The sequence below is a fragment of the Eubalaena glacialis genome, chromosome 3 (genome assembly GCF_028564815.1).
Source record: "Eubalaena glacialis isolate mEubGla1 chromosome 3, mEubGla1.1.hap2.+ XY, whole genome shotgun sequence".
In the NCBI taxonomy this organism is placed as follows: Eukaryota; Metazoa; Chordata; class Mammalia; order Artiodactyla; family Balaenidae; genus Eubalaena; species Eubalaena glacialis.
The window spans coordinates 34926831-34943058 of NC_083718.1; the positions used below are offsets into that span (position 1 = coordinate 34926831).

At 52.9% G+C, this 16228-nt stretch overlaps 1 protein-coding gene across 1 annotated transcript; it reads left to right on the forward strand.

Annotated features, from left to right (window-relative positions):
- Positions 1 to 5909: 5909 nt before the first annotated feature.
- REN (renin) lies at positions 5910 to 16223 on the forward strand. Its single transcript, XM_061187464.1, has 9 exons — positions 5910 to 6101; positions 9186 to 9336; positions 9893 to 10016; positions 10614 to 10732; positions 11696 to 11892; positions 14292 to 14411; positions 14820 to 14964; positions 15252 to 15350; positions 15975 to 16223. Exons 1-9 carry the CDS (start codon positions 6022 to 6024, stop codon positions 16134 to 16136), a joined length of 1197 nt encoding a protein of 398 aa, XP_061043447.1. The 5' UTR covers positions 5910 to 6021; the 3' UTR covers positions 16137 to 16223.
- Positions 16224 to 16228: the final 5 nt, after the last annotated feature.

The following is a 16228-nucleotide window of genomic DNA, read 5'->3' on the forward strand; positions in this document are numbered from 1 at the left end:
AAATTAGTCTGTAATTAATATCCTCAGAGGGCATAAGAGAAAATTTTGCACTCATAAAACAAGTAGTGGATGCAATAAACATAGGAATAATCAAAGAATGAGAAAGGGCCTTCAGAGGTTAAAATTACAGGAGGATTTTTTTTTTTAAGAAATAAAAGAGTTGGAACGTCAAGTTAAAGAAATCTCATAGAAGGTAGAACAACAACAAAAAAAATCAGGAGATAAAATATAAGAAACTTAGAAAACAAACAGAAGTTGCAATATCCTACTAATATGAGTTCCAGAAGAGAGAAAAAGAGAAAATGGAAGGGAAGAAATGACCAAAGAATTAATGCAGGACGATTTCCCAGAACGGAAGGACACGAATTTCCTGGTTGAGGGCATCCATTGAGTGGATGAAGCACATGAATGGAAAAAGACCCATGCCAGGGGTAAGGAAAGGTGGTGAAACCCACTAGAGATCAAACCATAGAAGAGTCTGGAATCAGAGTTGCACCAGACTTGTTAAAATCAGAAGATATTGGAAAAACAACTTCTAATTTCAGAGGGGAAATAAGTTTCAACCTAGCATTCTATTCACACCCAAACTCTAAAGAGTAAGGGTTGAATGGAAACATTTCTAGACCTGCCAGGACTCGAAGTGTTTACTTCTCCTGCACCCTTTCTCAGCAAGCTTTGGAACACATCTTCCACTTAAATACAAGTGTCACCTGAGAAAGAGGAAAACCCCAGAACCTGGATGTAGGAAGCCACAGAGGAGAGCAGCAAAGAGATCCCCCAGGAGCACCGAGCACTGAGCTCCTGGTGTGCAGGAGACCCAGGAGCACCGAGCCCTCAGGAGAAAATCCCACTGGTGCATTACCTGGGCATCACATCAGGCGAAAGGGGTTGTGGAGCAGCTGGGCACAGAAAAACAAGGAGTGGGAAAGGGGCGGGAGCAATGATGAACTTAATGAAAAGCAAAAAATTACACAAGGAAATGTCATTGTAGTACACCATGAATGTTAATTTAATTATAATAATCTAAGTACTGGCTTTTGATTTTGCCAAAGTTGGAGGGACGGAGCATAAGAGAGAGAAATCCTTAATTACCATAAAAGAAGGAGAAATAATGAATAAAATTGAAAAATTAAGAAATGGCAGTTTAAGCATAACCTTTAGGAATATGGACAACCATCAGTAGCAAAATTGCTGAGAGAGTTGAAAGGCATTGCCTCTGTAGAGCAGGACTGGAGATGCTGGTTATCCTTAAAAGCCTCTGAGTTCTACTGGATTTTAAAACTAGAGTATTTATATATGTCAATCCCAATCTCCCAGTTCATCACACCACCATCACATATATACACGAATATGTATAAAATGGATAACTAATAAGAACCTGCTGTATAAAAAAATAAATAAAAGAAAATTCAAAAAGAAAACCCCGAGAGTATTTATTTTTCTGATAAAAAAGGAAAGCGAGAAGAAAGGAAGAAAGGGGTCCATTTTCTAGGAAATGTTCTCCGGATACCACCACTTCCTTATACTTCTGCTGGTGACACTCTAGCGCACAAACCGCTAGCACCCTCGCATCAGAACCCCCGCCCCTGCATCACCACCCCCCACACAGCACAGACACACACATGCTCCACTGAGCTGCTCCACCGTTACCCCTCCTCTGGAAAAGGGACCTTCCGGTTTAAGCTTTGTCTGATAATGAAACAGACCACCAGTGCCATTTGGGGAAAAGCAGTTTATTATGTTTCTAGCTGTCATGCCTCAGGATACGGTGTCTGGTCCCACTACATTGGGTGCATCTCATTTCAGGAGTACTCCTTCGACCAAGCTCTCCCACCAAGCCCCCCGCCCCCTTGCCAATCCTGTCCTCCTCCCAGGCGCTTGTAGTTCCCAAGACCTGGGTGACCTGCCTTCAATTTTCCTGGGCCACCACTTGAGCAGGCCTCAGGTTGGGATCACCCCAACCCTGTGGCTGAATTCCTGTTCCTCCAAGGCCCCCAGAACAAACAGCTAAGGACACTTGGTTCCCTGCAGCTCCACCCTGCAGCTCCAAGGTGCTCCCAGTCCCAGCCCCAATGCCTTCCAAGTAATTATTCCCTCTCGAGGGTCCACCCACACAAGGCAGCCCTGGCTGGTTATTAAACTCCGTTCCGGGTCTGTTTTTTCCTCTCAAGGCCCCAGCTGCTCATCTCTGCAAGCTCACTGCTCCCATCTGATTGAAAAATTCCTCCCAGGAAGCAGCTGGGCCCTCCGGGGTTGGGGAGTTAAGTGTGACATGGGGAGGAATACAGGTGAAGAAAAGACATGTCCATTTTTATCTTTTCTCCTGTTTTCTCGTTTGCTTTTTATGAACAGAAGCAGTACCGGCCCAGAGATATTTAGCTCCCCAATTCCAAGCCTCAGTGAGTCTGACCTCTTTGCCACCTTCCCCAGGGCAGTGGCCATGGCAAGAGCTTTCCACTAAACTAATGCTGGTGGAAATAAATCCATGCTCCTTTCAAAGTAGCAGAAATCAGGCTCTTGGTACCACACAGCCTTCTCTCCCTCCACACTTCAGCTCCGTTGGTCCCTCCCAGTCTTGATCACAATCCCAAATCTCCTTGGGATGATTATCCTGGAGCAAAGTGGGATTTGGGGGCATTTTTAGAGAAACCCTGAGCACCACTTGTCTCCTGAGAGATTCCCAGAGCCCCATCACCCCTCTGAATGCCCCTGCCCCCCACTCTGCACACACAGCGTGGGATCTGAAGAGAGAGGAGAGGACAGGACCCAGGCGGGATTTATGCTTCTCCGGACTGGTTCTCACGTCATGGGTCTGCCCCAGGGGAAAGGGCAGGTGCGGCCCAGCCCTTCCCTCTGCCTCCAGCTCCGCTTCCCCCGACCTCAGGTGACGCAGCCTGGGGCCTCGACGTGGGATCCTGGGGGGCTTCTGTGAGAAACACTGGACCCCTGGGCTGATGGGGCCTGCGAGATAACCTGGGAAGGGTCCCTACCCATGCGCCGTCCCTCCCACAGCCCAGGGCACTGGCAGGCCCAAGTTCAGAGGGAGATTCTCATGGAGTTCCACCCGCCTTCCAATCATCCTCACCCGACAGGGAAAATGGGGAGTAACAGGCTGGGCCACCTGGCAGGGAGTCAGGACACATAGAATCCTAAAAAATACTGGAGCTGACTGTCCCAGGGTCGGAGGTGACCCCATGCAGGGCATTCGCTCTCACTGGGCAGTGCTGACTGCTCGACAGTTCTTCCTTAGAACGGAACTAAAACCGGATTCTTTCTCCCTGCCACCCTTTAAGGGCCTCAGCTCTGTACGATGAGGCTGTACAAACGGGTCTGACTCCAATTTCTGTGGAAGAACCTTCAAGGGCTTTATGATCCCTGGGGCTTCTCTCTCCCAGCTAAGCTTCTGCAGAGCTGCCCTCCACGAAGCTTCACGGCTTGATTTCAGGATCCCTGCTCATTCTGACTCCAGGCCACAGTCTTGCTGGGATGTGGCACCCACTGTCCAGTCTCAGGATCTGAGCCCCACAGGAGTTGAGGGGGTGGGCTGAGAGCAGCGTGTGAGAAGAGCAAGGAGCGGCTGCCCCTCCCAGCCTCTGAGCTGGAGTCATCAGGAGAAACAAGATACCATCGTTTCTGGGCCCTGTTACCCTCCCAGGGGCTGATTTCCTCTCTTCTGGTCCCTGCAACTCCGGTCTATAGTTTGACAGTTGTGTCTTTCCTGGGGAAGTTATTCACTCTTCTTATTCACACTTGTACCCACTGCTGGTCCCAGGGTCAGTACTCACATGTGCTGCCCCCACTGGCAGGAGACAGGGATGTGGGCAGGAAGGGCATTTTTGGTTGGAGAGTGCCTGGGGCCCCAGAGGGCTTGGCTGGCTGTTGGGACCCCCAGCCCTGCCTTTGCCATAGAAGAGTCCTAAGTACTGACCTGAAATACATGTGAGGGTCCTGCTGCACTGCGCCGGGCATCTAAACTGCAGTGAGGCCGGGGCTTTAAAGAGCTCCTTCTCCCCCACAGAAAGCTCTGTGGGCTTGGCAGACTCAGCCACAGCCCAGCACCCCTCTCCTTCGCATCCCATTGGCTCTGCCGGTCATCTGTGACACACACAGCCCCAGAGAGGGGCCTGGAGTCACAAGGCAAAGCGCTCATCTTGTCCTTCCCTAAGTTCTCTGAAGCCTCAGCTTCCTGTCTGAGCAGTGGGGACGAGGGTCCCCACTTCACAGAGCTGTGCAGAAGGAATGGTGTTCGTTTCCGTCACCTTTGTAACTCCAGCATCTAGAAAAGTGTCTAATATTTAAGAAATGCTCAGTGGATACTTGCTAATAAATGAAAGAGCACCGAGACCTACAGGGATGCTTAATAAATATTTATTCAATCTGACAAGACAGATGTTCCCACTTTGAGGGGTTCTTAAAAGTTCTCCCCTGCCCTCAAATGCTTCCCCCAATGCCAACCACAGGGCCTGAAAATTCTCCAGTGAGAGTTTATACCAAGAAACACCAAATTCTCCCATCACTTGGTAAGAGTGTTATAATTTCAGAGATCCAAATGCATTAATTAGACAACACGTTGGTAACAGAGATTAGCTCCTCTGGTTAAGTTCTTACTGCCCACAGTCGGTGCAGAGAGCAGTGCCCTGAATACACAAGACTTGGATACCAGACTGTCTACCCAGGAGGGTGCCCTGGGGCCACCCAGCATCTACTTCATCTTCCAGATTGGAGAACTGAAGCCCAGAGAGGGGAGGGGGTTCCCACGCCACACAGCAAGTTGGTGATAGAGTCAGAACTAGAAGCCAGGTCCCTGACAGCGATGCCAGGGCTCCTCGCACTGCCGATCACGGTTCACTGGGCACTCATCTGATGAGTACTAAGCACCACTCTGGGCGAGAGGCAGATGTACACACACAGAAGTAATTCCGAGACAAGACAGTTGAGGTCTGTGCTCTCACAGAAGGCTCGTGTCCGCACTGTGGGAGCCCCCAGCAGAGACAGTCAATTCCAGGCTGAATCCGCGCCTGCTTCACGGAGGAGATAGTGATATTTGAAGTGGGCCCGAAGAGCGAGCAGGGAGAAGCCAGGAGAGAGGACATCCTAGGCTGAATAAATAGCACCCATCCTGGGATTTAGGGGCCAGGTGAGTGTGTGGTGAGCTGCCCCTGACTGCTTGTAAACTACAAGAAAAAGGGAAGGGGGCAGAGACAGAGCCCAGAAAGGAGTTAAGGCCAAGCAGAAGGAGGAGGAGGGGTTGGAAGACCAGCTGCCCCACCTCGCTCTTTGGCAGCAGCCTCTCCACACCCCTAGGGCTGCCCTTCCCTTCCACCAATACTAGGTCAACTGAGGATGGACACACGCCCCCTGCCCCCAGGTCCCTACTTCCAGAGGAAGGGCTGTGCTGCACTTTCCCATAAACAGCCACTGCCGACAGAGGCTTGGAGGGAGGCAGCATCGAGGCCCCTGGGTCTGGCTCTGTCAGGGAACAAGCCAGAAGGGGTCACCCATGTTCCAGATGGGAACACTGAGATGCAGCCTAGGAGAAGCTAGTCAGGGGCACAGCCAAGGTTAACCCAGAAGACAGAGCTACAAAGGCAAGGGGTGAGGGAGACTGGCTGAGGGACTGGAAACCTGGGTTCCATGCTTGTCCCAGCCCTGACCTTGTCCCGTAGCAGTGCTGTTTCTCATCAGCCTCTGTCTTCCCTGAGGGGTCACAGGGCCAGGCCGAGACAGGGCTACTGGCGTCACTGGGCACAGCCTTGCTTTCCCACAACCTTCCTTCCTCTGGCTCCCCTGCTCCGCGTCAGAAGCCTGATCACCCTTCACCCACTTAGCTCAGTCCCACGGAGGGATTTATTACTGACTGCCCTGCCATCTGCCCCACGGTAATAAATTAGGGCAGAGCAGAATCGCAGCCATCCCAAGTGTGGAGCATACAAAAGGAGAAGGGTTCTTCAGTGGATCCCAGAGAGAGCTGGGACACAGGCAAAGCGTGGACCCAGGGGAAGCGTGGACCAGTGGAGCAGAATGCCTCGCTGGGGACTCCTGCTGGTGCTCTGGGGCTCCTGCACCTTCGGTCTCCCCGCAGACACTGGCGCCTTCAGACGGTAACTGGGAGAGAGGGTGGCAGGGGAGAAGGGATCCTCATTTTCCTAACACCTAGGCTTTCAGATATGTGATGTCACCCAGTCCTCACGACCAGCAGGGCAGCAAAGTTTATGGTTCCATTCAGAGAGGTCAGGTGACTCGCCCAACATTCACACAGCCAGCAGTGGCACTAGTCAAGCCTGGAAGCAGTGTCTTTTGATCCCTGACCAGAGCTTTCACTTCCTGCATAGATCACCATGCTAGGCAGTGGGGGCACCCAGAGATGACTGAGACATACTCCCTGCCCCTCAGGAGCTCACAGCCTAATTACTAAGAAGGGCGCAGTACGGTTAAGTCTACCAGGGAAGCAGCACAACATAGTGGTTAAATGCAAGGCTTCCAGGATTGGGTAGTCTTGGTTTAAATTCTGCTCCACTAGCAGAGCCAACTAGCTCTGGAACCACGGGCAAGACACTGAACCTCTCCAGGTCTCAGTTTACCATTTTTAAAACACCTATTTTACAGAGCTGCTTTGAAGACTGAATGAGATATTGCATGTAAATCCCTCAGCCTGGTGCAGGCACGCTGTAAAAACCCAGCTGTTATCATACTCCAGGGTGGATTATCACAAATGTTAAAAGAAAGGCTTAAGGCAGCCCGAAGGTGGGAGGAGAGAGACCTAACATCCATGTTTGGTTCCAGGCCCTGTGGGAACAAGCAATTCTTGAAGGCTGCAGAAGGGGAGAGGCAGGGGGGTGGGGGGGCCTGTGGAGAAAGGGTTTCAGGTTGGGGAGTGCAGATGGGACCAGAAGACCTGAAGGTAAGAGGGCAGGTTTTAATAACAGTAATAGTTGCTAAGTCTGTAAAATGCTGAGGAATTCACAGGATCGTGTCCCGTATCTCATCTCAAATCATCCTCCAAACAACTCAGCAGTCCCATTTTGCAGCTGGGGACACTGAGGCTCCCGGAGGTCACAAGTAAGAGGCTGAGCCTGGGCACACACTGGGCCTTTTGTTTCCAAAGCTGGTTTCCCCTGCTCCAAGGCTCATGGAGAGTAGCTGCTGGGTTGGGGGCATGGTGTGAGAGAGCGGGGGGCTTCCCAGCAGCAGCGTGTGCCTGAGCGCGGCCCCACCCCCCAGGATAAAGGCAGGGAAAGGTAGAAACATTCTCCCTTGTTCTCTTCAGAAAGAGAAGAAGAATGGAATTGGGCCAAGGTGAAGAGGGAGTCAGGCTTTCAAAACATACTTACAGGAATTTTGCTACCTGCCATGTGCAGGGCATGATGCAAGGCTCTTTGGGAGATACAAACAGCAGACCCCATTCTCAAGGTGTGTCATTGCCTTTACATACACAAGTGCCTTTTACTTACCGAGCAGTGGGCAGCTTGCTTAATCTGCAAAGTGCTTCTCCGTGGTAGGTACTACCATTCAGTCCATTGTTATAGAGGAGTTAATGGGGGCTCAGAAAAGGCCCAGAGAGGTTAGGTAAATTGCTCAGAATCACGCTGGTAGGAAGGGATTCAAGCATGTCCCCACAACCACTATGCCCTCAGCACCAGGCAGCATGAGGCTGTGCAGTGCTGGCTGTGAGCACCCGGCGAAAACGGAGCAGGAGCCCAAGCAAAGGTGAGGCCACTGTGGAGGGAGTTCATGGGGCAAGCTTCCTGGGGACAGGGGTGCATGCTAGGCTTCGAAGGATGAACGTGCTGGGGTGTGGGGAGGGAAGGGGAAGGGCAGAAGGAAGGGACTTTCTAAAAGGAGAAAGGTAAAAGTAAAGGTCCAGAGAGGAGGTTGTTCATAGCAAATAGTGGAAAATGAGCCCTCTTTGGGGTCAAGCCTTCTCTGCCCCTCCATTTTCCCATCTGTAAAATGAGAATAGTAAAATTACCCAGCTCATGAGATGGCTGAGAATCAAAGAAGATCATAATTGTGAAAATACTTTGTTGAAGAGCAGACTATGTTATGAATTTGACAAGTCATTTCCGTTAAAATATTATACCGACGGGCATGAAAATTGCCTTCATGTTTGTGGGCGTAATGGGGTACACAGAATACACGGGGTGTGAGAAGGAAAGGATAGTGCAAGTACAGAAAAAGAAAGAGGGATACTCCAGACACTGGGCTGCAACCCTGGGACCTCCCACCAACAGCTCAGGACATCCTCCAGCCTCTGGCACACAGCCTTCATGTCAGAGCCCAGGGGACCCTATATGGGAAACGGGGCCGATCACGCCGCTTTGAATGTCTGCTCCATCGCTTCTGAGGCACCTCACTCCTTATCATAAAGTGAGGATAACGACAGCCAGCTTGCAGAGTTGTCATGAGGGTTACGTGGGCGGGGTGGCGTGCACAGTGTTTGGCACTCATGTGGTGGCAGCTCAGTATGCTGTGAGTTTCCCAGGTCTAATTCTGCCTCCCAAAGGTGATAGGAAAGTGTCAGGACAAGAAGCCGAGTGACTGGCACTGAGGCTCCAGAAGGCACATCTTTCCAAGGACAGGCTGCACAGGCACTCTGGAGAAGCCCACCTCTCCCCCACCGCACCCAGTTCAATCCGTCCACTGCATCCCACAGTCCTGGCTGGGTGCCTGCCTGCAGCATCCCACAGCCCCCACAGGCCACTGAGGGTGTCTGCTGCCACCTGCAGGCCCCATGTGGCACTGCCCCCTCCTGCCCAGCCTTGAGAGGGGCACTCCCAGCCTTCACCTCCTTAGAGGGGAAGTCAGTGCTGTTTCCTCCTCTGTCTCCTGGCCTGCTGGAGCTCCTTGAAGGCAGTGATGATCTTTATATCTCTAGCATCCAGCACGGTGCAGGCACAGAGTAGGTGTTCAACCTGTGATTATGGAATGAATGAATGAACAAATGGCCTTGCAGTGATAAGGATCAAAATTAGACAACAGGAGGAGTTAGTTGAGGGTTATTTAATACCAGCGTAGGTGACCATGGAGGTTTGTAAATTCTCCTTTAGAGGCCTAAGGGCTCAAGAGTGATTCTTAGGTGCCTGGGCTAAGGTTAGGGGTAGTTGTATCAGAAGCTTCCGGAACTCTACCATTATTATGGGGCAGGACAGAGCCCTTCTACTTTTTCTTATTCCGTCATGGGCCAGGATCTTCCTCAAGAAAATGCCCTCCGTCTGGGAAAGCCTGAAGGAGCGAGGCGTGGACGTGGCCAGGCTGGGTGCTGAGTGGAGCCAGCTCACCAAGACACTCTCCTTTGGCAACCGCACCTCCCCCGTGGTGCTCACCAACTACCTGGATGTGAGTGCCCAGCTCGGTCCCTTGGCCCCCACCACCTGCCCTCTCCTTTTTCTCTTGGGCCTAAGGCTTTCTTTGCCCTTTTTGAGCACCTCACAAAATTCCCATTTCACAGCTGGAAAGCCTGAGGCACAGAGGGCAGGAAGGAGCCCAGAGGCAGGGTCAGGTTTGGCACTCAGGAATCCAGGCTCTGGGCCCCAAGCCCAGGTGTCAGGGGTGGGCAGGAGGGGTGTATGACCTCAGATGCAGGTTTCTGTGACCAGGCTCAGTGCAGCTTGACTACTTACTGCATCGGTGGTTCCTTAAGGCTTGGGGCACCTTCCTGCTTCATTTGCAGTACTTTAATTTTGCCCTCTTGTCTCACCGAGCCTCCCACTTCCTGGGAAGTCATAAGACAGTGCTAAGCCTCCCACCCCATCCCTGCTGGTAAATGGAAGCCCAGAGAGGCTGCATGATCTGCCTCATCTGGCCCCAAGTGCCAAAGGGGGTATCAGGCAAGACCCCAAGGCCCAAGGCTCCCCAAGCCCCTCAAGCCACCTCTTTCGTTTCATCCCTGCAGACCCAGTACTATGGCGAGATCGGCATTGGCACCCCACCACAGACCTTCAAAGTCATCTTTGACACGGGCTCAGCCAACCTCTGGGTGCCCTCCACCAAATGCAGCCCTCTCTACACGGCCTGTGGTGAGACCCGGGACCTGGGGTGCCTCCTCAAAGCCCCTGCCCTGTCATGCTTGGGCAGTCCCACCTCACACCCAGTTAAATCCCTCCTGCTACCACATGAGCTGCTTCCTCCCCACCTCTGCTCCCACTGCCCCTGAGAAGAGAGAGGAAGAAAATGTCCCCCATTTTTCTTATATGGCCACCAAGGTAAAAAAAGCAGGCTCCAGGAGCCCCCAGCCCACCCAGAAAGCCATTTCTCACTCCTCCTGAGATTGGGAGAGGACTGAATTCTCAGACCCATCCCAGGCTCCTGGGCTCTGCCGTCCTTACCCTCAGTGAACTTACTGAATGCTTACCGTGACCAGAATCTTCTCCCCACCCTAGTGTTAGCAATTACTTTAAAATACTTCATTTGAGACAAAATTCTCAGAGATATGAGCACATTACAGGGGCCCAAGGTACACAGTCCTTGATTGATGAAACACATTTTCCAAGCCTCCAAGCTCAGGGCCACCCTGTCTCTGCACTCAGGCCTCAATACATGGGCCATACCCAGCGTCTGCCCCCGAGCCCCCTGCCTGGGCCTCCTTTGGCCCTGAGCCTATGTCTCCCTGCCAGAGATTCACAGCCTCTACGACTCCTCGGAATCCTCCAGCTATGTGGAGAATGGGACGGAATTCACCATCCACTATGGATCTGGGAAGGTCAAAGGCTTCCTGAGCCAGGACCTGGTGACTGTAAGTGAGGCCGCCCCAGGTCATCTGACCTCCTGCCCTTCTTGTCCCTAGACGTCTCCTGCCACCCTAGGGCCTGTGGTTGGGGAAGGTGCAGGCCAGTCCACCGTGGAGCCCGGGGAGCTGAAGAGCACCCTCCCCTGCTGCTTTTCTCCAGAGCTGCAAAGCACTGGGGCAGAGCAGACCTGAGCTCCTGGCTCAACCTGGGTGATTCGTGGAGGCCTTTGCATCTAATGCACTCATAGGGTTTGTCCTGAGCCCCACAGCCTGCAGTCAAGTAACCTGCCTGAGGTCACCCAGCTCTGACTGGGCTCTTAACTAGACCCTAGACTGAAATCCAGAGTCAGAGTCAGGGTCAGGGGTATTGTCATCCTTATGGTCAGCATCACTTTTGGAGTCAGGCTTAGGTTTTAAGGTCATAGTTGAGTTTCGAGTTTGGGATTAAGGTCAGTCCTGGTTTTCATTGTCACTTGGCCTGTGTCTGACCCTCCTCCATTTCTGGGTTTCTCCAGCTACTGCTCCGACAGAGTTAGGGGAAGGGTACATATGGAACTGAAAGGAAATCAGTGTGAGCCCTTACTCCCCCTTGTCTGTGAAATTAGGGAAAAAGGAGCATGAAGGGCAGGCCTGGCTGTGCTGGAGAAATCCTCGGCCCATCATGGGGGTAGGGGACCAAAGCCCAGTCCTGCCGATGTGAAAGCTGGGCCACTGGGGAGCTCCTGGCATCTCTTCTACGACTGCTTGGCAGTACCACCTTCTCAGCCCCTTCCAGTCCCTCTGGACTCTACCGCCTACATGTGTATTAGGAGAGGTGATATGCATGCAGTGTTGATGAAATGGTCTTACCCCAGATCGTCCCACCCTGGGGCCTGTGTGTGCCCGGGGGCCCCAGTGTGGAAGCCTAGACCATACCCTGGCCAGGGTACAGGCCGTGGGCTTGGTCTCCTCTGGCCCTTCCTCCAACAGGTGGGTGGAATCACAGTCACACAGACATTTGGAGAGGTCACGGAGCTGCCCCTGATACCTTTCATGCTGGCCAAGTTTGATGGTGTTCTGGGCATGGGCTTCCCTGCACAGGCCATTGAGGGGGTCACCCCTGTCTTTGACCACATCCTCTCCCAAAGGGTGCTGAAGGAGGACGTCTTCTCTGTCTACTACAGCAGGTAGGCCTGGACTCCAGGGGCAGAGGCGGGGAGAGGGAAGGAGGCAGGAGAGCTGGGAGAGTAGGAAGAGAGTTCTGCGCCAGGATTTTGATGTATTCAGGATCAGGTGGTATTCAATCCATATCTAGAGCTACACCATCCAATATGGAAGCCAATGCTTAAATTAAAATTAATTAAAATTAGGCATTCAAATCCTTAGTCACACTACATATTTCAAGTACTCAGCAGCCACAGTGACTAGTGGCTACCACTTTGGATAGTACAGGTGTAGCACATTTCCATCTTTGTGGAAAGTTCTTTTACTTTCTGTTCAGTTCAGCACTGCTCTAGAACAAGAGGAGAATGCAGGGTGGGGATGATGGGAAGTAAGGCATTGCCGTGGCTGGCGGACCTCCCTGTAAGGGCCCTGGCTCCTCTCACATAGACAGCTGACTTCATTCATTCATTAATCCCTTCATTTATCTGCTCATTCACTGATTCAACAAATATTGGGCGCTGATATGACAAGCATTGTGCGAGGCTCTAGGGGTACAGCCATGAACACGGTGTACAAGACAGAGTCCCTGCCCTCACAGAGCTTACAGTCCGGCAGGGAAGACAAGAAACATTACAACGTGATGGGCAACAACAGGGGCCATGAGGCTGAAACCCCGTGCTTTCAACTCTAGGCTGAGCTTATGTGCAGTTCAGCCAATCTTGGAGAAGCTGCTATCAGCTGTTGAGCGGAAATGTGATCTGCTCTCAGCTGCTGGGTATGAGCTGGAGACAAGAGATCAGAAGGGTGAGAACAGGAGGCCAGTAGCAGTGAGGACAGAGGGGAGGGTCAGTGTCCAGAGAAATCACAGAGATGAAATGAAAAGGAGTGTCTGGTTTGGTGAGAGAAAGGGAGGGATTGAGAAAAGGCCACCAATTGGCTGTCACGGGCAGTCTTGGGAAGAGGTGTTTTAGAGGCCAGGCAAGGGCAGATGGCAAGCAGCGAAGAGGTGGATGTGTGTCAGGAAGGCAAAGGCAGATGTAGGCTGCCCTGAGAAATTCATCAGGGGAGGGAATGCCAGGTGGGGTGCAGACAGAGCTGCACAGAGAAGCAGGGAAAAGAAGGGTGGGTGTTTTTAAATGCTGGAGGATGCCTGAGTATGCTTGCAGGTGGAGGAAGAAGCCAGTGGAAAGTGAGAGGTTGAAAATGTGGAAAAAAAGAGGAGATAACTGAGGGTATAGGAGCCTGGAGGCCATGGAAGGGAGTAGGATCCCAGCAAACAGGAGGAAGGCGGGCCTTGTTGAGGAGAGGGCCTGCCTCTTCCTTTACACTGGGATGAGAAGTAGGGAACATCCAGAGAGATCTTGAAGTGTTGGGAGAGAGGCAGAGGGAAATTGTGCTAGCACATATGCATATGTACTGGATTTATAAAAATGCAATTAATTGCACTTGCACCAATAACGTGCAACCTACACGCTATACACCCATGTGCATGCACACTTGCCTTCTACTATGAATGCTGGAAAATCCCATCTCTCTCTCTCTCTTTGTCTCTCTGTCTCTGTCTCTGTCTTTGTCTCTCTCTCTCTCACACACACACATAGAGGAAACCAGCCCTAAGGTAGGCCCTGAGCTTTGGGAGGCATCATGCCACCTTGAGGAGAGGAAAGCAAGGGGCATCAGCTTCGGATTGGGCACCAGGAGCCCTGGCTCCAGTCCCCCACTCAGGCAAGTGACTTCAGGCAAGTGACTTCACCTCCTGGTGAATCCATTGCCTGTAGGGTAAAAAGAATGCGTAATACCCACCCTGCCAAACAACAGGCTGGCGGGGCTCACCTGAAACAAAGTCTTCCTTTCTGCTGTGTCTCTTTCTCTGCAGAAATTCCAAGTAAGGAGATGGAAACCCCCCCATTTGGCCCTGACCCTCCAGAGCACCTGGCCCAGAAGCACACATGCCACCTGCCCAAAACTCACCTCAGCAGGCCCAGGCTCCGCTGGATGCCCAAGTTCTCTGCTCCTCCTTCCTGCTCTCCTCATGTCCCTGCCCACCCCCACCCGACAGCTCCCAGAGGCCCATCCCGTGTCCCGTGCCCCTGCGCAGCACACAGCTACCCGAACCCAAGTGAGGGTGGGGCTGATTTGTGTCTTGTTTGCACTCTACTCACTGTCCTTGTGCCTGTTCCTTCTCTGTGACCTCTCTGGAGGTGCTTTATTGGGCGCAGCCGGACTATCCTGGAACCACCTCTGACTGGGCTTGGGAAGGGGCAAGAAAGGTGGAGAAGCGGCATGTTCGGCAGCTCCCTAGCCTTGCCGTCCACCCCGCCTTCCTCTGCCCCACCCTGCACCTGTGCCCAACTTCTCTTGTTCCTGGGGTTACTGAGTCTCGAGGTTGTGGGTCTCCAAGAGCCTCTGATCTTCCCTTTAGGAATTCCCACTTGCTGGGGGGAGAGATCGTGCTGGGAGGCAGCGACCCCCAGTATTACCAAGAGAATTTCCACTACGTGAGCGTCAGCAAGACTGGCTCCTGGCAGATCAGAATGAAAGGGTCAGGAATCCTCAGCCCTCCTCACTCTCTAAAAATGCTGCTGCTGCTGTGGGTGGGATCTGGAAGGGGCAGGGTTACCATCCTGCCCTCTCTCCTAATGCAGCCGCTTCTTAAGGTCCAGCCAACATTTGCTCTCTGCCTGCTTCGTCCAGGGATGGGGAACACTGAGATATATGGTTCAGAGGGGACGGGGCCTACTGAGAGGAAGCGGAGGGTCACTAAGCCACATGCTGAGGGAGGGGCAGCACCTGTCTTCTTCCAGCTCACGCATTACCCCTCCTTCACTGCATCACAGGACCACCAGCACTCCCTCCCATCATCTGCCCTCACTCAGGAAAGCCATGCAGCCTGGTGGTGCCCCATCAGCCTGCTGTCCATCTGTCTGTCTGACTGTGTGGCCTCCCCCAGGGTGTCTGTGAGGTCGACCACTTTGCTCTGTGAGGAGGGCTGCATGGTAGTGGTGGATACCGGTGCATCTTACATTTCGGGTCCCACCAGCTCCTTAAGGCTGCTCATGGAGACCCTGGGGGCCAAGGAGCTGAGCACAGATGAAGTAAGGAGCTGGCAGGGAGGGCGCTAGGGGTGGGGGGAGCACCACCTGGTCCAGGCCCCCAAATGACCCAAGGAAACATTCGGTCCCAAATGAGACCATTTCAGGCCTTCCTCTCCTGCCTCTCACACTCTTCCCATGTGTGGCTTGGTCCCTGGGAGAGGGGACTGGGGACTTGGGGACTGCGCCCAGCCCTCTCCAGGAGAAGGGCCAGGCCACAAGCACAGGGCTGTGTCTGCTGGGGGACCTCCCACGCTCAAAGGGGCTCCCTTGACCCTCCCCGCCGCCAGTACGTCGTGAACTGTAACCAAGTGCCCACACTCCCTGACATCTCCTTCCACCTCGGAGGCAGAGCCTACACGCTCACCAGTGCGGACTATGTATTACAGGTGAGGCTCTAGTCTGCCCCTCGGCAACAGGGAGGAAAGGTGGGCAGGGGCCCTCAAAAAGAGACAAGTTGTTATGCACAGATTACCTGCTAGACCAGTTGTTCTCAAACTTGGCTGCACATTAGGGTCACCTGGGAGCTTTTAAAAATCCCAGTAATAAGCCACATCCCATACCTATTGATACCTCTGGGGGTGGTACCTGGGCATCAATGTTTTCAAAACTCCCCAGGGGATTCCAACTTGCAGCCAAATTTGGGGATCACTGTGCTCATCTCCTGATCTCCATTCTCATCAAATGCCCCCAGTAATGTTATGCTCCTACACTCTTACCTGCTTTTTATATTCAGTGGGTTTAGAGGTGTTAAATACCTCGTCTAGGACCAGAAGCTCTGCCAGACTGTAAGCTCCTGAAGGCAGCACTGTGCCTGATGCACTGTTAGCAGCATCCAGCTTAGTGCCTGCATCTCGGAGGGGTGCGATCCATGATGGTTCAAAGGGCCAGGATGTGATGGAGGCCCGGTGTGGATGGGGGACTGGTGGGGGGATGTTGCTGAGGATGGCTGCTGGAGTCAGGCAACGTGGTTATCAGCTGGGCAGTGGGGAAACCCTCTTGTTTCCTGCCAGGACCCCTACAATAGTGATGATCTGTGTACACTGGCCCTCCATGGTCTGGACGTCCCACCGCCCACGGGGCCAGTCTGGGTCCTGGGTGCCAGCTTCATCCGCAAGTTCTACACGGAGTTTGATCGGCGTAACAATCGCATTGGCTTTGCCCTGGCCCGCTGAGGCCCTCTGCTGCCCTGCAGGTCCTGCCCTCAGCTCTAGCCCAGAGCTAGAGCACTCTCTGGGACTCTCCAACCCCTGCCTGTGCTTGTGCC

What these genes read in the sequence shown, in the direction of transcription:
- REN (XM_061187464.1), top strand. Translation starts at nt 6,022, where the DNA reads ATGCCTCGCTGGGGACTCCTGCTGGTGCTCTGGGGCTCCTGCACCTTC. An exon ending in CCCTCTCTACACGGCCTGTG is followed by an intron (nt 10,017 to 10,613) that starts GTGAGACCCGGG and finishes TCTCCCTGCCAG; the next exon opens with AGATTCACAGCCTCTACGAC. An exon ending in GTGCGGACTATGTATTACAG is followed by an intron (nt 15,351 to 15,974) that starts GTGAGGCTCTAG and finishes GTTTCCTGCCAG; the next exon opens with GACCCCTACAATAGTGATGA.